The following is a 23364-nucleotide window of genomic DNA, read 5'->3' as shown; positions in this document are numbered from 1 at the left end:
TATTTAAAATAGGCATATGGCCTATAGGCTGTGAAACTAACCTGGATAGGAGAATTAGCCTATATTCCACATCAACACCATGGGACAATATGGGTCCTCTGGTAAAACACAAATAACACAGCATTAAATCCTATAGAAACTATAGCATTGTTGTTGAAAGTAACTATAAATAATGTTAACCATAAATAGCTTTACTTTGTTATATTCTGCCATAGCTGACCATTAGTATCCCATATTCCAGCTTTCACAACAGCTGTGTTGTCTTTCCTTAACGTCATGTTCCTGTCTAGGTTCAAAATATACAGGTTAAAACAGGAGGATTCTAATATCCCAGAACTCTTTGCAATTCATGGGACCAGCGTCGCTAGTTAGCAACGGCGCTAGTAGTTATCAATGGAGCTGGTCCTATGAATTAGTTTCTTTTCGGACGCTTCTGTATGGAATTACTTCATCGTCTTCAACCTTCCCATCTTCAATAGTTCTGCGTTTCCCAGCAGGGCCCGCCCATTTAACAGGATGCACCATATAAGGTAAATTACGTTGACGGGATCTCCTTCTGGAACGTTCCATTTCTTGGGAAAGGGAACTTAGAAGTTCTAACTTTTTATCTTATGCCAATAAACACACAATAAAAGCCCTTTTAAGCACACAATTAATTTATTCGATAGTTAAAAATGTGTTACAAGTCTCATAATTTGTGTTTAGTATGTTCATAAACCGTTGTTATGTTGTGCTCCTCACCCATTAAAGGAAGGTACGTCCCATCCTACGTCACGATTATTTCCTCGCCAGACGGTTAGCAAGCCTATAAAAACCATGCGAACTGTCAGAGTCGGTAGTCAAACTTTCCGCAGCAGAAGAGAGATACTGCAACAAACGAAAGAGACATCAGCTAACCTGCCAAAAGGATCACTTGACTTTGACAGCTTTAGCCGAAGCTTACTTTCGTTTCACTTGATTTGGAATTTTATCGAGTTTCTTCGTGATCTCCTGAAACGATGATGTACTCCGCTTTCAACACCGATTGTGACTCTTCTTCTCGCTGTAGTACAGCTTCTCCATCCGGCGACAAGCTGGTTACCTTCAACTCTCCTGAGGGATCTTACTCCAGCATGGGTTCTCCCCAATCTCAGGTATATACATCAATCAATGTGGCGTATTGCCTTTACAATTTCATTAAATACCTGTTTTATAAGTGTAATAACCACGTAGTAATGGTGGATTATAAACCATGCAATTCCAGTGATACCGTATGCAGATAAACCTTTATTAATGTCGTATCTTAAACTTTAACATGTTATAACAGTGCATGAATGTGCATGGTAGATGTTGAAGCATATAAAGCTAGACGCTTCTAAAGTATCACTGTTCTGCTCTGCAACAGAGCACTGACTACACGCTCCTGTAGTTCATTCATTTAACAAGCAGCGAGGAAACTCCAGAGAAGTTAAGCGTCATAGCCTACATCACTAGGGATATTTATAAACACTATGGCTTTTAATAGACCGACCAACCAACTGGCTTCATTCATATGCATGAGTGAAATGATGCTGGTGCATTGCTTCAGCAGCATCGCCCACCCTCCTTGGTAGTTGACCCTCTTGTCTATATACATTCTACTGTACTGACTGATTTTTACCCTCCTTCTGCAACAGGACTTCACAGACCCGAATTCAGTGTCCAGTGGTCTGTCCTTCATCCCTACTGTTACAGCCATCTCTGCCAGCCCAGACCTGCAGTGGTTGGTCCAGCCACTATCTTCTGTGGCACCTTCTCACAGAGCCCATCCCTACAGCGCCAGCCCCCCAACCTACACTAGAGCCATGAGGAACAAGGGCCACAGCTCTGGGCGCAGAGGCAAAATGGAACAGGTAATTCTCCTTACTGATCTTAAAGCTGGTCTACGGGACTATAGTGTTGCAACAATTTATGTACACTGCTTTCGTTTTCAATATGGAAAACCGTGCATGTAGGGTTTAATGATGACATTTGCATTAAATTGGAGAACTGCAGGGACTTAATTTCCTTTTTTTCCCCTTCTTCTATAGCTTTCGCCTGAGGAGGAGGAGAAGAAGCGAGTCCGTAGAGAGAGGAACAAGCAGGCAGCAGCTAAATGCCGCAACAGGAGAAAGGAGCTCACCGACACACTGCAGGGTGAAACTGACGAGCTGGAGGAAGAGAAGTCCGCTCTCCAGAACGACATCGCCAACCTGCTCAAAGAGAAGGAGAAGTTAGAGTTCATCTTGGCAGCCCACCAGCCCATCTGCAAGATCCCCTCTGATATGGACACAACTTTCCCCTCCATCTCTCCCTCCCACGGGGTCTCCATCCAGCTGTCCCTACCTCGGCGCATGGTGTCCAGCTCCACCTGCTCCGCCACTCCCCTCACCTCCACCCTCTCAACCTCTGCCTCCATATTCTCCAGCAGTCCCTTCCTGTCCACTGCCTCCATCTCCGTCTCCGACGTCAAGATGGCCGACCTGGACACAGCCTGCCTGGAGTCCCTGTCTCTCCTCGCCAAGACGGAGATGGAGACGGCCCGGTCGGTGCCCGAGGTCGATCTGGCCAGTTCCCTGTACACCCAGGACTGGGAGCCTCTCTACAGTACAGCCAATAATGACTTTGAGCCCCTGTGCACCCCTGTGGTCACCTGCACCCCATCCTGCACTACCTATAAGTCTTCATTCGTCTTTACCTACCCAGAGTCTGAGGCTTTCCCTACCTGTGGTGTAGCCCACCGGAGAGGCAGCACCAGTAATGACCAGTCCTCTGATTCCCTCAGCTCCCCTACCCTCTTAGCCCTTTGAGGAGAACTTCAAGCTGAGTCCCAAATGGCTCCCTATATAATGCACTGCTTAGGGCTCTGGTCAAAAGCAGTGCACTTGGGGACCCCCCCCCCCCCTTCTTCCACACAACACGACTTCCTCTAGAGCACATTTGGCACTTCATGTACAGTGTTAGATGTGCAGAATGATCGCAGGGCTATGGATTTGGACACACAACCAGGAAGCAACGTATTTGATTTGTTTACCAAGTTTTCTCGACTATAATAGGTTATTACTTGCCTCTTTCAACTATGTAGCAAGTTAAAGCATGTTTAACTTATAACACATAATCGTTTGGGTTTACAAACCGTATATTGATTTTATGGCACTAGATAACAAAGTTGTTGACTTGTTCTTCAGTGCAATATAGTTATCTTGACCGGTTTGTTTTCTGGTTGCTGGAATGTGAACTTGTTTGTGATATATAAAACAAACATGAAGAGCTTCTCTAACCATGGTCTGTGTGGTCTATATCTTAGTATGAGAGTTTTCTGTGAAAACGTTAGTATTTAATTTATGAAATGTAAATGTGTTTATTTTTATTTATTTTTTACTTAATTTAAATGAACTACAAAGCAAACGACCTTTGCAAACCTTGTAACAAATAAAAATGAAATATTTAAAAAGATCTCTTTGCTTCTTCCCCATTGTCTAAATAAACACAATTTGCACTGATACTTTATATAGAAAATAAAATCAGTGTTCTATAGGGGCATTTACACAATTGTCTAAAATTGGACCATAAAAAGATGGCAATTACTTTATAAAGCCCTTTTTACATAAGCATATGTCACAAAGTGCTATACAGAAACCCAGCCTAAAACCCCAAACGGCAAGCAAAACAACTGTAGAAGCGCGGTGGCTAGGAAAAAACCTAGAGAGGAACCAGGCTCTGAGGGATTGGCCAGTCTACTCCTCTCCAGGATCTCCATGCGTTGTCTATTTAATGTTCCATCGCTCTGTTGCCAAGGTCGACTCAACGTCAGAGCGCTCTGACGTCAGTGCGTGCTTATCCGTTTTTTTATTTTTCTTCATTGGGCAACGGAACGCTGCGCGGTGACCTCCACTTCCGTGCCCAAATATAGATGTTGCTGCCTCAACGGCTGATAATATTTCTGGAACATACTCGGCATAAACCGCGTTGGCAATCAATTGCTTTCCACTTTATAACCCGTTTACATGAGCAACTGTATGTCAATCAGAAGATTTATATATTCTCTTCTGCATCACAGGATGCTAACTCTCGCTGTCGGGATGCATGCAACAGCATACAGCATTTGGAGCTAATTAGGGTTTAGCTAAATGTCTGACAATGCACTAACTAGATGCAATCTTGTGTTTATATTATGAAGCACTTATCACTATTCGATCCCTTTGGACTGCTTACGCAACTGAAGGCTACTGAAACAGCTGGAGAGTTCAGTCTGGGAAATGTTCGATAAGATTGCAACAATATATAGGCTAAAGATTTTGCATGAAACAATCCTGAAATTAAAAAATGGCAGGATTTTTGTCATCTCATCGCCAGCAACATTAGTGTATCATGCTTTAGTCTGTGCACCTGCAGAATGTTGGGGTCTGTATCTGACACTCTAAAAGCGATTTATGTCATGTGTTGAATAGATTATCCACTTGTATTTTGTGAAGAAAATTTCTCTATGGGAGAAAATATTCAATGAGATTATTTTTGTCATCTTTACCCCCATACAGAAAAGGTATTGTAAAATATATATGTCTAATTTTTGAACTAAAGAAGAAAGATGCTCAATAAAATGGTGAAAGCATGGCGCTGCTGATATGGGCTATATTTGAAAGCAGAACCCTTTAGACTAGGTCTACTGTTCTGGGCAATAATGGACATAGTAGAGCTACAGGCCACAGACAGCTATAACAGGGAACAAGAGTGGTGGTGTGGTGAGAAGACTCCCGTTTTTAAGAGCAAAGCGATGTTATATTCAATTATTCATATACCCCCACAATCGTACTCTACTCTGATGCTAAACTCGGCTTTTTAAGGTACAGAGCTCACAGTCTGGTCACACTGTAGAGAATGAGTACAGTGTACACAGTCTGGTCACACTGTAGAGAATGAGTACAGAGTACACAGTCTGGTCACACTGTAGAGAATGAGTACAGAGTACACAGTCTGGTCACACTGTAGAGAATGAGTACAGAGTACACAGTCTGGTCACACTGTAGAGAATGAAGTACAGTGTAACACAGTCTGGTCACACTGTAGAGAATGAGTACAGAGTACACAGTCTGGTCACACTGTAGAGAATGAGTACAGAGTACACAGTCTGGTCACACCTGTGAAGAATGAGTACAGAGTACACAGTCTGGTCACACTGTAGAGAATGAGTTTTCATTCATAGGGGGAAAATAGTAACTTGTTGGGAAGACATCTGGAGGAGTTGTGGTGGTCTGGAAGAGAAGGGGTTCAAGCTCAGGCAGGTCTGTAATGGTCTTAACTGACAGGTGGGATCAGATTGTCTTTAGAGATCTGTACCATGATCATGCGAGGTTAATTATGCTATACTTGACCACTATGCCTAAGCTTTTATCTCACATCTCTGTCACTACTGCATATTTATTCAATTTACAGTATCACTCACATGTTATAAGAGACAGGCCCAAGATATGGGCGTTCGCTGCTTATCATATCCTCTCATCCACCCCCTTCCCACCCCAATACCAGTTAAAATAAAAGTAAAATAAATAAATAAAAAAACAGTCATTTATCAAACCCATTCGCTCATTTCCTATGTCCTCATATTTCCCTTGTATAGACTAGATGGCGGCAGTTTAATCTATGCTGTACTCAGGAAAGGCTTAGTGTGGATCTAGTGAATGAGAGGAGGGCGGGTCGTGATAAGGAAGTCAGCAATCACACACTGAAAGAACACAATGAACTTCCGCTCTCACTCTGACTGACTGGTCTATCATAGACACACCCCTTTTCGTGCAATAGTTTTGAAAGTATCAGCAGCTGTTACACATTGGTTCTTTATCTCCTGATCTTTAACTCCTTCGTGTGAATTCTTCCTAGACGTGTTTCAAAACCCCAGAGGGAGTTAAGGGTTTAAAACTGCACCAATATTGATGTGTTTTTTTTTTTTACCCTGTTGCTGTAATCAAAATCTTTGTTCAAATCTCTTGCTGGAACTCATGTTCACAACTCACAAGCATCTTGTTTTGACATATGTGAGAGAGAGAGAGAGAGAGACTAGTCCTACTGACGCTATCCTCTTCATGTCGTAAGCATTCAGCGCCCACACTCAACACCTTTAAGATCTGACAAAATACCTGACCCCCCCCCCCCCGGACAAAAGTAGATATCTCTTTGGAGCTTTTTGGAGCATTTTTCTCTCAGCAGCGTGTGATGCTCCAATGTTTCTCTCAGCTCAAACAGTGTGTTAGTAGTAACTGTCACTATTAATATGCCGCGCCAGCTCCAGGGAGAAGGAGCGGAGGCAGGAATAGCAGGTGCTCGTCGCTTCTTTTAACATCAGCATCAACAGCAGTAAAATTAGAACTCTGTGACGCCAACCTGCGTCGATGCTGCAACCCAGGGGAGGAAGCAGGCAGCAGTGTATGTCTGAGAATAAAGAACAGAGGGAGGGAGGGAACAAAGGAAAAGAAGGAGGGAGATAGAGAGAGATGTAGAGAGATAGAGATGTAGAGAGAGGGAAAGAGGGAGAGGAAGAGGTAGAGAGAGAGAGAGAGAAAGGGAAAGAGAGAGAGGAGGAAGAGAGAGAGAGAGAGGAAGAGGTAGAGAGAGAGCAGAAGGATGGAGAGGGAGAGGTAAAGAGCGGAAGTATAGAGAGGAAGAGAGAGAGAGAGAGAGGGAGAATAAGTGGCTGGATGTAATTCTGAGTGCAGTAATGATGGAGAGGGGGAGAGCTGAGTTCGTCTCCCTGCCATCTCCATTTTCATTGGTAGACCCATCCTCATCCTTTACCCCCCCGTAACTCCCAGGAGTCAGGACATGGAATTCTTTTGAAATCCAAGAAAAAATGATTTACATCTCCTCTGTCTCTTTATTTTCTGAATCAATCACCAAAATAATACAGTTTGCTTATTATATCAAATAGACACAGACACAGAAAAATCTCCACAGGCCACCGTTGGTAATGTCTCATATATAAATGTATAATGACACAAATGTGAATGACCTATTTCTCATACACACTGTCAAGGGAGAGGATGTCTGTGTCATATTTGATACCTGTGATGATATTTATATATAGGCCTATATACAATAAAACTTTCCATGCTGTCACTAAGCAATGACCACAGCATGACCAGTCTGATATCTGGGTGTTGAAATACATTCTAGGTAAATACAGCATCCACAGCACATGGCGTAATCTCAGTTAACTAACACATTTGCTTTAATTTGATCAGATGCACGATACCAATTGTGCTACGTAGTCTGTCAATGAGAGATTACGTCATGAGTGACATATACAGTATCAATGACTGGAGTCTATAATAGTTGTTTGTACAGGAGCGCCAGTAATAAAGCTCATTGACTCAGACAAGGGAGGGCAATATATCTGGAGGGTGTGGAGACATGATTGCGTCATCCCGCCATCTATTCCTTGTGGAAGAGGAACACATACACTGAGTGCCCTTAAACATTAGGAACACTTTTCTAATATTGAGTTGCATGCTCCCCTTTCATCCTCAGAATAGCCTCAATTTGTCGGGGCATGGAATCTACAAGGTGTCGAAAAAGCGTTCCACAGGGATGCTGGTCCATGTTGCCTCCAATGCTTCCCACAGTTGTGTCAAGTTGGCTGGATGTCCCTTGGGTGGTGGACCATTCTTCATACACACGGGAAACTGTTGAGTGTGAAAAACCCAGCAGCATTGCAGTTCTTGAGACATTCAAACTGGTGCGCCTGGCACCTACTACCATACCCTGTTAAAAGGCACATAAATATTTTGTTTGACCATTCACACTCTGAATGGCACACAAACAAAATCCATGTCTCAGTTGTCTCAAGGCTTAAAAATCCTTCTTTGACCTGTCTCCTCCCCTTCATCGACAGTTATTAAAGTGGATTTAACAAGTGACGTCAATAAGGGATCATAACTTCCACCTGGATTCACCTGTTCAGTCTGTGTCATGGAAAGAGCTATGTTTCATACACCCAGTGTATGTGAGAACGCTGTTCATTTACCACAGTTCAGCATTCAACATTATTGTTCCCTTCAAGCTCGACTCCAAGCCCTGGGTGTGGACACCACCCTGGGTGTGGACACCACCCTGGGGTTGGACACCACCCTGGGTCTGGACACCACCCTGGGTCTGGACACCACCCTGAGTCTGGACACCACCCTGGGTCTGGACACCACCCTGGGTCTGGACACCACCCTGGGTCTGGACACCACCCTGGGTCTGGACACCACCATGGGGTTGGACACCACCCTGAGTCTGGACACCACCCTGGGTCTGGACACCACCCTGGGTCTGGACACCACCCTGGGTCTGGACACCACCCTGGGGTTGCTTGAGAATCCTCTCCAAATACTACCGTTCCACAATCGAGAGCGTCCTGAACGGTTGCGTCACGGCCTGGTACTGGAATTGCTCCGTCCACGACCGCAAGGCTCTCCAGAGGGTGGTGAAGACTGCCCAGTACATCCCTGGGACCGTGGCCCTCCAGAGGGTGGTAAAGACGGCCCAGTACATCACTGGGACCGTGGCCCTCCAGAGGGTGGTGAAGACTGCCCAGTACATCACTGGGACCGTGGCCCTCCAGCGTGTGGTGAAGACTGCCCAGTACATTACTGGGACTGTGGCCCTCCAGCGTGTGGTGAAGACTGCCCAGTACATCACTGGGACCGTGGCCCTCCAGCGTCCGGTGGTGAAGATGCCCAGTACATTACTGGGACTGTGGCCCTCCAGCGGGTGGTGAAGACGGCCCAGTACATCACTGGGACCGTGGCCCTCCAGCGGGTGGTGAAGACGGACCAGTACATCACTGGGACCGTGGCCCAGTACAACACTGGGACCGTGGCCCCAGTACATCACTGGGACCGTGCCTCCAGCAGGTGGTGAGACGGCCCAGTACATCACTGGCAACGTGTTCCCACCCATCCAGGACATCTACTCGAAACGGTGCCTTAGGAAGGAACACAGCATCATCAGGGACCCCACCCCTCCACCGTTCACTCCTTTACTGCAGGCAGATGGTATCGGGACATGAGGTCTGACACCAACAGGCTCAGAGACAGTTTCTATCTACAATCATCAGACTGCTGAACACGTTGAACTGGACTGACCACCTGCTCTGAATTCTCTGCACCTTAGCACACACTCAATCACTCATTCATGCTACACACACTATCACATTTAGATAAGACCCAGATACAGACGGTGTAGAAGTAACAAGAGTTTATTAAATCAAATCAAATCAAATTTTATTAGTCACATAACATGGTTAGCAGATGTTAATGCGAGTGTAGCGAAATGCTTGTGCTTCTAGTTCCGACAATGCAGTAATAACCAACAGTAATCTAACCTAACAATCCCCGCTACTACCTTACACACACACACAAGTGTGAAGGGATAAAGAATATGTACATAAGATATATGAGAGGTGGGTACAGAACGGCTAGGCAGATGCAGTAGATGGTATAGAGTACGGTATATACATATGAGATGAGTACTGTAGGGTATGTGAACATAAAGTGGCATAGTTTAAAGTGGCTAGTGGTACATGTATTGCATAAAGATGGCAAGATGCAGTAGATGATATAGAGTACAGTATATACATATGAGATGGTAATGTAGGGTATGTAACATTGTATTAAGTGGCATTGCTTAAAGTGGCTAGTGGTACATTTTTACATAATTTCCATCAATTCCCATTTTTAAAGTGGCTGGAGTTGAGTCAGTATGTTGGCAGCGGCCGCTAAATGTTAGTGGTGGCTGTTTAACAGTCTGATGGCCTTGAGATAGAAGCTGTTTTTTCAGTCTCTCGGTCCCTGCTTTGATGCACCTGTACTGACCTCGCCTTCTGGATGATAGCGGGGTGACAGGCAGTGGCTTGGGTGGTTGTTGTCCTTGATGATCTTTATGGCCTTCCTGTGACATCGGGTGGTGTAGGTGTCCTGGAGGGCAGGTAGTTTGCCCCTGGTGATGCGTTCTGCAGACCTCACTACCCTCTGGAGAGCCTTACGGTTGTGGGCGGAGCAGTTGCCGTACCAGGCGGTGATACAGCCCGACAGGATGCTCTCGATTGTGCATCTGTAGAAGTTTGTGAGTGCTTTTGGTGACAAGCCGAATTTCTTCAGCCTCCTGAGGTTGAAGAGGCGCTGCTGCGCTTCTTCACAACGCTGTCTGTGTGGGTGGACCAATTCAGTTTGTCCGTGATGTGTACACCGAGGAACTTAAAACTTTCCACCTTCTCCACTACTGACCCGTCGATGTGGATAGGGGGTGCTCCCTCTGCTGTTTCCTGAAGTCCACAATCATCTCCTTTGTTTTGTTGACGTTGAGTATGAGGTTATTTTCCTGACACCACACTCCGAGGGCCCTCACCTCCTCCCTGTAGGCCGTCTCGTCGTTGTTGGTGATCAAGCCTACCACTGTAGTGTCATCCGCAAACTTGTGATCGAGTTGGAGGCGTGCATGGCCACGCAGTCGTGGGTGAACAGGGAGACAGAGAGGGCTCAGAACGCACCCTTGTGGGCCCCAGTGTTGAGGATCAGCGGGGTGGAGATGTGTACCTACCCTCACCACCTGGGGGCGGCCCGTCAGGAAGTCCAGGACCCAGTTGCACAGGGCGGGGTCGAGACCCAGGGTCTCGAGCTTGATGACGAGTTTGGAGGGTACTATGGTGTTAAATGCTGAGCTGTAATCGATGAACAGCATTCTCACATGGGTATTCCTCTTGTCCAGATGGTTAGGGCAGTGTGCCAGTGTGGTTGCGATTGCGTCGTCTGTGGACCTATTGGGTCGGTAAGCAAATTGGAGTGGGTCTAGGGTGTCGCGTAGGGTGGAGGTGATATGGTCCTTGACTAGTCTCTCAAAGCACTTCATGATGACGGAAGTGAGTGCTACGGGGCGATAGTCCGTTTAGCTCAGTTACCTTAGCTTTTCTTGGGAACAGGAACAATGGTGGCCCTCTTGAAAGCATGTGGGACAGCAGACTGGGATAAGGATTGATTGAATATGTCCGTAAACACACCAGCCAGCTGGTCTGCGCATGCTCTGAGGACGCGGCTGGGAATGCCGTCTGGGCCTGCAGCCTTGCGAGGGTTAACACGTTTAAATGTTTTACTCACCTCGGCTGCAGTGAAGGAGAGCCCGCAGGTTTGGTAGGGGCCGTGTCAGTGGCACTGTGTTGTCCTCAAAGCGGGCAAAAAAGTTGTTTAGCCTGTCTGGGAGCAAGACATCCTGGTCCTCGACGGGGCTGTTTTCTTTTTGTAATCCGTGATTGACTGTAGACCCTGCCACATACCTCTTGTGTCTGAGCTGTTGATTTTCGACTCGATTTTGTCTCTGTACTGAGACTTAGCCTGTTTGATTGCCTTGCGGAGAGAATAGCTACACTGTTTGTATTCGGTCATGCTTCCGGTCACCTTGCCCTGGTAAAAAGCAGTGGTTCGCGCTTTCAGTTTCACGCGAATGCTGCCGTCAATCCATGGTTTCTGGTTTGGAATTTTTTATCGTTGCTTGTGGGTACGACATCGTCAATGCACTTCCTAATGAACTCGCTCACCGATCAGCATATTCGTCAATATTGTTGTTGGACGCGATGCGGAACATATTCCAATCCGCGTGATCGAAGCAGTCTTGAAGCGTGGATTCAGATTGGTCGGACCAGCGTTGAACGACCTGAGCGCGGGAGCTTGTTGTTTGAGTTTTCTGTTTGTAGGCAGGAATCAACAAATGGAGTCGTGGTCAGCTTTTCCGAAAGGGGGGCGGGGGAGGGCCTTGTAAGCGTCGCGGAAATTAGTGTAGCAATGGTCCAGTGTTTTTCCAGCCCTGGTAGCACAATCGATATGCTGATAGAATTTAGGGTTAGAGTTTAGAGTTTTGTTTTTAGTTAGCCTTGTTAAAACCCCAGCTACGATGAATGCAGCCTCAGGTGTGTGGTTTCCAGTTTACAAAGAGTCAGATAAAGTTCGTTCAGGGCCATCGATGTGTCTGCTTGGGGGGGAATGTATACGGCTGTGATTATGATTGACGAGAATTCCTTGGTAGATAATGCGGTCGATTTAGTGTGAGGAGTTCTAGATCAGGTGAACAGAACGACTTGAGTTCTTGTGTGTTATTATGATGGTCACACACTTCTCGTTAATCATAAGGCATACCCCCCGCCCCTCTTCTTACCGGAAAGATGTTGTTTCTGTCGGCGCGATGCATGGAGAAACCAGCTGGCTGCACCGACTCCGTTAGCGTCCCTTGAGTTAGCCATGTTTCCGTGAAGCAGAGCACGTTGCAATCCCTGATGTCTCTCTGGAATGCTACCCGTGCTCGATTTCATCAACCTTATTGTCAAGAGACTGGAACTGCGAGGTGTATGCTAGGGAGTGGAGCGCGATGTGCCCGTCTCCGAAGCCTGACCACGAGACGCCACGTTTTCCCCTTTTTCGGCGCTCGCCCAGGGTCGCCGGCTGGGATCAGATCCATTGTATTGTGTTGAAGGCAAAACCTGGTCCGTTTCGGAAAGTCATATTCCTGGTAGGAACGATGGTGAGTTGACGTTATATCGTATATTCAGTGTTCCTCGCTGTTATGTAATGAACCTAAGATTACCCGGGTACCGATGTAAGAAATAACACGTAAAAAAAACAAAATACTGCATATTTTCCAAGGAACGCGAAGCGAGGCTGCCATCTCTATCGGCGCCGGAAGTTATTAGAAAACAGGGGCGGGCAAACGACAGGTCAGGGCAGGCAGGGGTCAATAATCCAGAACGGTGAGGTAAGGTACAAACGGCAGGCAGTCTCAGGGTCAGGGAAGGCAGAAACAGTCAAAACCGGGAAGGACTGGAAACCAGGAGCAGGAAACAGGCAGGAGCAGGAAAACAAAGACTGGTAGGTTTTACGAACAAGAACGAACTGGCAACAGACAAACAGAGAACACGGGTTAATAATACACAGGGGATGGGCGAAGGAAGTACACTGAAATTCCAATTTTCTTCAATGATTTTCATTTAGGAATGTTGGGAATTTGAAATTTGGTTTTCTTTCTGAATTGTCTGGAATTGAAATGGAATTGGTCCCAATCCAGATCTTTGTGGTAATAGATTGGTTCCCAGTCAGTGAGACTAACCTAAATAAATAGTGGTTAAATAACATCAAACATGTGGGTTAATGGCACTTCAGAAAACTGTCAGGGAGAGTGACATTCAGAGGGTTGTTTGACGTACTAAGCGGGGGGGGGGGGGGGGGGGGGGGGTAGTGCACTGAATAGAGCATAGGGTGCCATCTGAGAAGCATCCTGAGTGGAGTGGTGTGTTCTCTCGAGGGGATCCGGAAGTGAAGGTTTCCCTGGAAACGAATAAACTCCATCAAACCGAATTGGTTAATCCCTGAGCTGCTGCTGCTGACGAGAAAATAATAGTTTTTGGGATCTTCAGAATACCCCAGTAACTGTGAATGTGATATGGCCTGTTACATAATGCTGTTGAGGATTAAACACTTACTGTACTGTCTGGTTAGGTCCTTGTGTAATCTATCTGTCTATCAATCCATCCATCCGTTCAACCACGGTCGTCACTAGTTACCACAGCCACAAAGTCTTAAACCCAATTTCTACAAGTTATCTTTTTAAAATATGATTTAAACCTAACCCTGACATGAACCCTACCCTTAACCACATTTATAACCTCATGCCTAACTCCACCCTTGAATACATTTTTAAGATGTAACCAATTTTGACTTTGTGGCTGTGGTAACTAGTGGAAACATCCATCCATTTGGTCTCTCACAGACCTCCTTTACGGTTGCGGCGCTATGGAGAGATCCGAGGCGTAGAGCGAGTTCTTTAAGCCAAGCTGCAGTAGTTTGCTAGCGGTTGCGCATGTTTGTTTCGGCTAGTAGCCATGGCTCGGTTCGCTACCCTGCTGCTTTTACCGGTTCTCATTGAATCGGTATTATCAATTTCGTTCTTTTTACCGGTAAATTCAAGGAAATGTTTACGGGAAGAGATCCACAAAGACGTGCTCGTCACGGGGGAGTATGAAATCAGCGACCAGTCCAACACAAAAACCAACCTGAAGGTGAGTTTGATGCTGCTGGCAATACGGTACTGACGGCTAAGCTAAACTAACTAGCTACTAACTGTTAACAGTGAAGGCCCAAACGCAGTTTGGTCATATCATTTTCTGATGAGAAGTGACTTTAAAACAATACGTGGAAATGCAACCGTATTCATATAAATTGCTATTCATAACAGCTGGCTAGCTAATTCTTGTTGACAGCTGCTGTTATCTTGCTAACTAATGTTAGCGTGGTAGCTAACGTTAGCCTGGTTGGGCCTGTGACAGGTCTTTCCTGGTTCTTGCGCTTTTAAATGGTTTTGATTGAAATAGCAGAATTGTACATTTTATCAAACGAAGTGTGTATAATATTACATACGTAAAGGAATTTAAACTTAACTATTTTATTTCAATGTTTAGTATCAGTTGAGTTGGTGAAAACTCATTCAGGATGTTACACGTCAGTCTTAACTCCCCCATCCACTTTGTGATACGTGTAGCTACTAAGTTAGCTAGCGATGTTAGCATGCTGTAGAATCTTGCTCATGACGGTGATGTCAACAAAGTGAATGCAGGGTTAGAATAAGACTTGACAACTCATACAAATCATAATCATACAAGTCTATAATTTGCCTACTACATGGACAAAGTTAGCTGATGTTGTGTGAGAGAGTTTTTATTACACGCCATTGGGTAAACATTGCCCGTTGCAACACTCATGCACCAGCTGTCAATACACGTGTTGTATTTTCTGCCTTTTTTTTTATGTTGTTGTATTATCATCTGTGTTTAACGTTAGATCACAGACTCGTCGGGACACATCCTATACTCAAAGGAAGGTGCAACGAAAGGGAAGTTTGCCTTCACGACAGAGGATTATGACATGTTTGAAGTATGCTTTGAGAGCAAGTCGCCCATGGGTAAGTCAAAGTGAATAGTATGTATTTTGTGGTACTTAAAGTGATGGTAATCCTTAACCTAGATGTTTGCAAGGAGGAGGCATTGTTCAATGCAATTGATAGCTTAACTGCATTACACCACAAGTAGTGGGTACCCATCTGTTCTGGATTTCAGTCTATCGCTGGTCAGCACATGCAACATTTGGGTCAGGGTTCTGAGAACACTACTCTGTTTAAACACTTAATGGAGGCCAGTCAGTCAGCAACCAATAAGTGAATGAAGCAGCAGGGGATAAGTTAGGACGGGATATATTTATAGCTGGGTCACATTCAGGACCCCAACTCTGTTTCAGATAGAAATGGGAACATTGTTTGTTCTACATAGCATATTTCTATCTGAATGAAACAAAACATTGTTTGTTCTACATAGCATATTTCTATCTGAATGAAACAAAACATTAACTTGTATTATTGCTTGCTGTTATTGAATGAGCTGAGTAAAGCCATCCATGCCTTGAAAATGATGCGTGTGTTCTGTCACCCAGGAACTGGGAGGATCCCCGACCAGCTGCTTAATCTGGACATGAAGCACGGAGTGGAGGCCAAGAACTATGAAGAGGTGAGTCGCTGGTACTGCTTCAAAGTGAAACTGAAATGCACGTACACTCTTGCACCACAAAGGGATTGCTTATTTGCTTTGCAGGCCCATTGTCTAGGAAATGTTAAATGATGGTTGAAATTGTTTAAAGAAACCCCTCTGCACACTGGGCTGGAATAGTATGACTTGTTAATTTGGTGCCAACATTTTGGTAGGGACTTAGGAAGCATTTCATCAGATTTTGAGGGACAGAATATTTAACGTAAGGTGCCGCCACAAAAAAAAAAAAAGTATAAATAATTTTGGGGGATGGCAGAACGTTTTCAGTAATCAGGTTTCCTTTCAATTTTTTTAATGCGAGTTAAGTACGTCGGATAAAAATGCCACGACGGGCCTGATGGAAACAGCAAATTTCACTGTAAACATTCCAAATTTCAACAAAACAATATATATGTTAGACAAGGTGGGATTTTTTTTTGTGTCTGTAAAATTAATTCTGAGTGAAATGGCGGTGGAAATGTCTTTATGCGCAAATATTGATATAATAACGAATATTGAAGTAAACTTGGAGTTACGCGATGACATGGTGTGTGGTCCTCCCACTACGACTCGGGGAAAGGCATGCAGTTTATTAGATTACAGATTAAATAAATGATGATGAATTTCACAAGGTGGTGAAAGTGCACGGTGATGATCGAGGGTCTTATTCTGGTGATGATCGATGGTTGGCTGCCGTTTTGACAAATAAAAATGATCTAGCTCGTGTCCATAATAATCTCATGTACTGTAGGTGGTTTACCCACACTGTATCAGCGAAGCTGTTGGCTGGAGCGCACATGCCAAGGCCAGAGTGGGCACATTCGCTATATAACGCAGTAGAGTAAAATTAGATGGAAACCCATTTAACTTGTTTAAAAATAAAAAAATAAAAAAAAATAATAAAGAATTGAATCACTAAAGTTATTTTTATGTGCACTGTCATCACGCACAGTTTTTTTTTATCCGCAAAAAGTCAGTTTAATGGAAACAACATGGTTGGAAAATGCTCATATTGTTTTTAAATGTAGATTATTAGAATATTCGCATGAAAAATCTGTCGTCATTTGGATGTAAACCTAGCTCATGTAAACGGATATAAAGTACATCAAAAAAGTTAATGGAGATATACAATATATTTATGAGATCATCTTCTTTGAGAACTAACAATCACCAAAAATAAAAACTAGACAATCTAAAAAATGAAGGAGAAAAAAAGGTAATGTCATGGGGCTCCCATTGATTGTTATGATGATTGAGTCACTGGGCTAGTATTAGAACAAGGTGTGTTGGCCCTTCAGAAAGTATTCAAACCTATTGGCTTATTCCACATTTTGTTGTTACAGCCGGAATTCAAAATGTATTAAATAAAAATTAAATTATCATCCATCTACACACAATACCCCATAATGACAAAATTAGAAATTGTTAAAAAAAATTAACATTTTTTTTTTGGGGGGGGGAAATGTATTGAAAATGAAAATACAGAAATACCTAATTTACATAAGTATTCACACCCCTGAGTCAATACATTTTAGAATCACCTTTGGTAGCGATTACAGCTGTGAGTCTTTCTGGGTACTTATCTAAGAGCTTTGCACACCTGGAGTGTACAATATTTGCACATTATAAAAAATTATTCAAGCTCTGTCAGGAAGATGGTTGTTGATCATTGCTAGACAGCCATTTAAGTTTTGCAGTAGATTTTCAAGTAGATTTAAGTCAAAACCGTAACTCGGCCACCATTGCTTAAATTGAACATCTGCCAAATGTGGGTAGATTTTGGCATTGGCGGCTAAGAAGTCTATTTCACCAGCCATGTTGGTGGGAAGTGAGGGCTCCGCTGTGTGAGCGTTTCACTTGCATTTGTGAAAAAAAAAAGTCATATCACATTTATAGTAACATAAATGCTGCGGTAGCTGTTTTCAAAGTATTTCCGCTGTTTTGTTTCATAGCTGGTATGTCAATTGCCCAAAGTCAAAAGAAGTAGGAATCCTATATAGCCTATTCCACCTCGTGCTGCAACTCTGCCTGGCTGGGAGCTGTGCACACCTGAAGAGCTGAGTGGAAGATTGATTTTTAGAAGCGCTGCGCACAGGCATAAAAAATAGGTTTAATTTACTTGAAACGAAAGTGAGACTTTGTCCTTGTGTTTCTTGGCTATTTACATTATTTTGTTCACAAGCTAGATTGTTCTTCTATGTTTGAGTTTCAACTGCTAGAGAAGAGACGGCGTTTCAACTAGTCAAACTCAATCTCACAGGTACAAACATGACTGGAGTCACGTTACCACGGTAACCTTAAAGGGGCAGGCAATTTTTTTGGGGGGGGGGTTAAAAGACCCAGGTCACAAAAGATGAAATTAAACAATATACCACATTACTTCTTACTAGTAATACATATATTGTTTTAAAAACATTATAAAGCATGTTCCTCTGTTTTTGTGTGTTTTGTCGGTGTAATTTTAGTGGGCAAAAAATATTTTGTCTGGTAAAAAAAATCTGAGTGGCTGGTAGATTAAAAAGAATAATAATCTACTTCCCACAGTGGCTGGTGGACCAAAAAAAAGACTTAATTTGATGCTCTGTCAGCCACTTGGGAATATTCACTGTCTTCTTGGTTAACCACTCCATTGTAGATTTGGCTTTGTGTTTTAGTTCATTGTCCTGCTGAAAGGTGAATTCATCTCCCAGTGTCTGGTGGAAAGCAGACTGAACCAAGTTTTCCTCTAGGATTTTTCCTGTGCTTAGCTCTATTCCGTTCCTTTTTTCAACAAAAAAAACCCTCCCTAGTCCTTAACGATGACATGCATACCCATGAAATGATGCAGCCACCACCATGTTTGAAAATATAGATTTGCCCCAAACATAACACTTTGTATTTAGGTCATAAAGGTAATTCCTTTGCCACATTTTTTGCAGTATTATTTTAGTGCCTTATTGCATGTTTTGGAATATTTATATTCTGTACAGGCGTCCTTCTTTTCACTCTGTCATTTAGGTTAGTATTAAGGAGTAACTACAATGTTGTTGATCCATCCTCAGTTTTCTCCTATCACAGCCATTAAACTCTATAACTGTTTTAAAGTCACCATTGGCCTTATGGTGAAATCCCTGAGCGGTTTCCTTCCTCTCCGGCAACTGAGTTAGGAAGGACGCCTGTATCTTTGTAGTGACTGGGTGTATTGATACACCATCCAAAGTGTAATTAACTTCACCATGCTCAAAGGGATATTCAATGTATGCTTTCTTTTTACCCATCTACCAATAGGTGCCCTTCTTTACAAGGCATTGGAAAACCTACCTGGTCTTTGTGGTTGAATCTGTGTTTGAAAACCCCCCCAAAAAATATTATACTTTGACGTTAAGGGGTATGGTGTATAGGCCAGTGACACAATTCATTTTAAATTCAGGCTGTAACACAACAAAATGTGGAAAAAGTCAAGGGGTGTGAATACTTTCTGAAGACACTAGAGTTAACACTGCACACACTGTTCTACTGACTTGTATTGTGAATTGATCATCCAGTCTACCCACACCCCACACATACTGATTGAGCCCGAAGCTCATGCGTGGGTTGGAGGACTAGGCCAGCTACTGGTGTCTGTGTTAATGTGGGCATGCCTATGTGGGTGAATACTGTACAGTACGTGCGTACTTAGCTACGTAACGCCAACGTGTTGTGTTAGAGTAGAGCCTAGTTGGAAAGGAAACCAGGAAGTGCAAGTTGGCTAGAATCCCTGTCTTGTCTGTAACCAAAGCAATGGCCTGCTACTGTGACGTCCGTCTGGTCACCTGGTCCGTCTGGTCACCTGGTCCGTCTGGTCACCTGGTTCACCTGGTCTGTCTGGTCCGTCTGGTCACCTGGTCTGTCTGGTCAGCTTGATTTTTTTCACTTGTTCTCTTTTATTCTTACGCCTCGATCAGACCGACAACGTCATTGTGTTTTGGTACAGGAAGTACATAATTTCCATTGCGTTTTGGTACACCAGAAGTACATTTCCAATGGAATGTGGCGTCGGTACAAAGTTATTCATTTGATTTACTTGGTTGAGAAATGTGATTTTCCAGTTTTTATGATATTATTCGTATATATATTAAACTGCCCTATCCCCTAGCCAAAACCCTGATTTTTAATATTGTCTTGATCCAATTTCTTTATAAACTCAGAAAAAAAAGAAACGTCCCTTTTTCAGGAACTCTGTCTTTCAAAGATAATTCGTTACACTCCAAATAACTTCACAGATCTTAATTGTAAAGGGTTTTAACACCGTTTCCCATGCTTGTTCAATGAACCATAAACAATTAATGAACATGCACCTGTGGAACGGTCGTTAAGACACTAACAGCTTACAGACGGTAGGCAATTAAGGTCACAGTTATGAAAACTTAGGACACTAAATAGGCCTTTCTACTGACTCTGAAACACACCAAAAGAAAGATGCCCAGGGTCCCTGCTCATCTGTGTGAATGTGCCTTAGGCATGCTGCAAGGAGGCATGAGGACTGCAGATGTGGCCAGGGCAATAAATTGCAATGTCCGTAATGTGAGACGCCTAAGACAGCGCTACAGGGAGACAGGACGGACAGCTGATCGTCCTCGCAGTGGCAGACCACGTGTGACAACACCTGCACAGGATCGGTACATGCGAACATCACACCTGCGGGACAGGTACAGGATGGCAACAACAACTGCCCGAGTTACACCAGGAACGCACAATCCCTCCATCAGTGCTCAGACTGTCCGCAGTAGGCTGAGAGAGGCTGGACTGTGGGCTTGTAGGCCTGTTGTAAGGCAGGTCCTCACCAGACATCACCGGCAACAACATCGCCTATGGGCACAAACTCACCGTCGCTGGACCAGACAGGACTGACAAAAAGTGCTCTTCACTGACGAGTCACGGTTTTGTCTCACCAGGGGTGATGGTCGGTTTTCGCGTTTATCGTCGAAGGAATGAGCGTTACACCGAGGCCTGTACTCTGGAGCGGGATCGATTTGGTGGTGGAGGGTCCGTCATGGTCTGGGGCGGTGTGTCACAGCATCATTGGACTGAGCTTGTTGTCATTGCAGGCAATCTCACCACTGTGCGTTACAGGGAAGACATTCTCCTCCCTCATGTGGTACCCTTCCTGCAGGCTCATCCTGACATGACCCTCCAGCATAACAATGCCACCAGCCATACTGCTCATTGTGCATGATTTCCTGCAAGACAGGAATGTCAGTGTTCTGCCATGGCCAGCGAAGAGCCCGGATCTCAATCCCATTGAGCACGTCTGGGACCTGTTGGATCGGAGGGTGAGGGCTAGGGCCATTCCCCACAGAAATGTCCAGGAACTTGCAGATGCCTTGGTGGAAGAGTGGGGTAACATCTCACAGCAAGAACTGGCAAATCTGGTGCAGTCCATGAGGAGGAGATGCACTGCAGTACTTAATGCAGCTGGTGGCCACACCAGATACTGACTGTTACTTTTGATTTTGACCCCCCCTTTGTTCAGGGACACATTATTCAATTTCTGTTAGTCACATGTCTGTGGAACTTGTTCAGTTTATGTCTCAGTTGTTGAATCTTATGTTCATACAAATATTTACACATGTTAAGTTTGCAGAAAATAAACACAGTTGACAGTGAAGACGTTTCTTTTTTGTTGTTGCTGAGTTTGTTTTAGCTGTAGCTTATGGGAAGAGAAATTCTGTAAAACTAGAGAGAGGGGTAAAGCGTTCTGCATACCAGACCGATTGCACTGTGTTCCTGTTCATGGTGAACTACTAGGAAAACTGGCACTGCTACTGCATAGCTCGAGAGTGACACCTACTGGACAAACTGGGACACAGTCCAAGCTTCTATCTAGAATTTCCTTATTTATAAATGTTCATCCCTTTCCTGCTCCACTATCCACCGGAACAAGTTGAGCTCTTAAATCCAATAAACACCAACCTGCATTGTTTTTTTTTGATTGGCGGCTCTCTCGTCCACTCAGATCGCCAAAGTGGAGAAGCTGAAGCCCCTGGAGGTGGAGCTAAGGCGACTGGAGGACCTATCAGAGTCCATCGTCAATGACTTTGCCTACATGAAGAGGAGGGAGGAGGAGATGAGAGATACCAACGGTAAGAAGAGCACAGTACTGATAGTAGTAGTTCCGTTTACTAGTCCGACATGGACCTGTGTTGTGTGATTGTGAACTTCTCAGTCCGTCCATTTGAGAAATCTTCCCCTTGACCATCAATACATGTTTTATGCAGAATTTCAAGTTATACATGTGATTATTCTAATGCATAGTCGTAGCTCATCGTCAACAATTTTTTTTACATTACTCAAATCAAATCAAATTTATTTATATAGCCCTTTGTACACGCTGATATCTCAAAGTGCTGTACAGAAACCCAGCTTAAAACCCCAAACAGCAAGCAATGCAGGTGTAGAAGCACGGTGGCTAGGGGAAAACCTCCCTAGAAAGGCCAAACCCTAGGAAGAAACCTAGAGAGGAACCAGGCTATCAGGGGTAATTACTCACTATCGTCAATATTTCTACCTCTGTTCTCCTTCTTCCAGAATCCACCAACACACGCGTCCTGTACTTCAGTATCTTCTCTATGTGCTGTCTGATTGGCCTGGCCACCTGGCAGGTCTTCTACCTGCGACGCTTCTTCAAGGCCAAGAAGCTGATTGAGTAGAGAGGCATCACCACTACACCCAGGAGGAGCAGCCAATGCTACCCGATCAACCTTCACCCTCATCGGACTAGCTTCAGCAAAAACTATGGCTTTGTCCGAAATGGCACCCTGTATAGTGAACTACTTTTGACCAGAGCCCCATAGGCTGAAGTTTTTGCCGAAGGCCCGTAGACTCTGGTCAAAAGTAGTGCACTATACAGGGCATAACCAGGGCACCGTTTCGGACCTATCCAATAATGACAAAACAAAGGGTTGAGCAGAACTCTCTACTAGTTTCGGTGGTGTGAGAGGGCACAAAGGGGTAGCCTATTCTCTGAAAACTATATACACCTGGGGCTCATTCAGCAGAGTGAAATATCTTTTTTTTTTTTAAAGGTACAGGTAGAAATGTAGAATATACACAGATTTATCTTCAAAGAGAGCGAGAATGTTCCATGTGTTATTTACATTTCTCAGATTGTCATTTAATGTGTACAGTTTGATTTGGAGTTTTATTTTGTTGGGATGAATGGTTGCCCCCTTTGAGAGAATGTCTATGGCCCTTTATATTGTTGTACAAAGTCTTGGCCATGCCAAGCGAGCTATAGTGTGCTGTACGTCGCCAATGGCACCCTATTCCCTATATAGTGCACTACTTTTGAGCAGGTCCCATAGGACTCTGGTCAAAGTATTGCATTAGGGTGCCATTTGAGATGTCCCTTTATATTGTCCTTTTTAAGTGAAGCCTTCGATGAACAGCAGGTGGAATGTGGTATAACTCAAAAGATAAAAACTATGGCAACCACTGAACTTGTGTGCTTTGTCGGTTAATTAATTTGAATACATGTTTTGGTAACTAAATTTGACAGCGTCTTTTAGTTTTGATTTTGTAAAATGCTATCGCAGGGCAGGTATTTTAGGGGAGAGGGTTTCATAAGTTATCAGGGAATGAATGGTTGGTTGTCTTAAATGGCACCCTATTCCATATAAAAGTGCATTGGGCCTTGGTCAAAAGTAGTGCACTATTTAAGGAATAGGCTGTAATTTTGAACGCAGAAAAAATATCATTTTGAAAACTAGGTAATTTCTAGCAGAACACTTGTTGCTAGTTCTTAAGTTTTTATTTTATCT

At 44.0% G+C, this 23364-nt stretch overlaps 2 protein-coding genes across 2 annotated transcripts; both read left to right on the top strand.

Annotated features, from left to right (window-relative positions):
- The first annotated feature begins 836 nt into the window (after nucleotides 1-836).
- LOC112070673 (protein c-Fos) lies at nucleotides 837-3453 on the top strand. Its single transcript, XM_024138101.2, has 3 exons — nucleotides 837-1133; nucleotides 1656-1871; nucleotides 2049-3453. The coding sequence occupies exons 1-3, from the start codon at nucleotides 999-1001 to the stop codon at nucleotides 2805-2807; spliced, it is 1110 nt and encodes a 369-aa protein (XP_023993869.1). The 5' UTR covers nucleotides 837-998; the 3' UTR covers nucleotides 2808-3453.
- A 10378-nt stretch (nucleotides 3454-13831) lies between these two features.
- LOC112070672 (transmembrane emp24 domain-containing protein 10) lies at nucleotides 13832-22628 on the top strand. The gene is made up of 5 exons (XM_024138100.2): nucleotides 13832-14071; nucleotides 14850-14970; nucleotides 15495-15568; nucleotides 21561-21687; nucleotides 22133-22628. The coding sequence occupies exons 1-5, from the start codon at nucleotides 13895-13897 to the stop codon at nucleotides 22252-22254; spliced, it is 621 nt and encodes a 206-aa protein (XP_023993868.1). The 5' UTR covers nucleotides 13832-13894; the 3' UTR covers nucleotides 22255-22628.
- The last annotated feature ends 736 nt before the right edge of the window (nucleotides 22629-23364 follow it).

This window comes from Salvelinus sp. IW2-2015, unplaced genomic scaffold, assembly GCF_002910315.2.
Source record: "Salvelinus sp. IW2-2015 unplaced genomic scaffold, ASM291031v2 Un_scaffold1386, whole genome shotgun sequence".
Lineage (NCBI taxonomy): Eukaryota > Metazoa > Chordata > Actinopteri > Salmoniformes > Salmonidae > Salvelinus > Salvelinus sp. IW2-2015.
The sequence above is the reverse complement of the archived record's forward strand: the minus strand, read 5'-3'. Positions and strand labels throughout refer to the sequence as shown.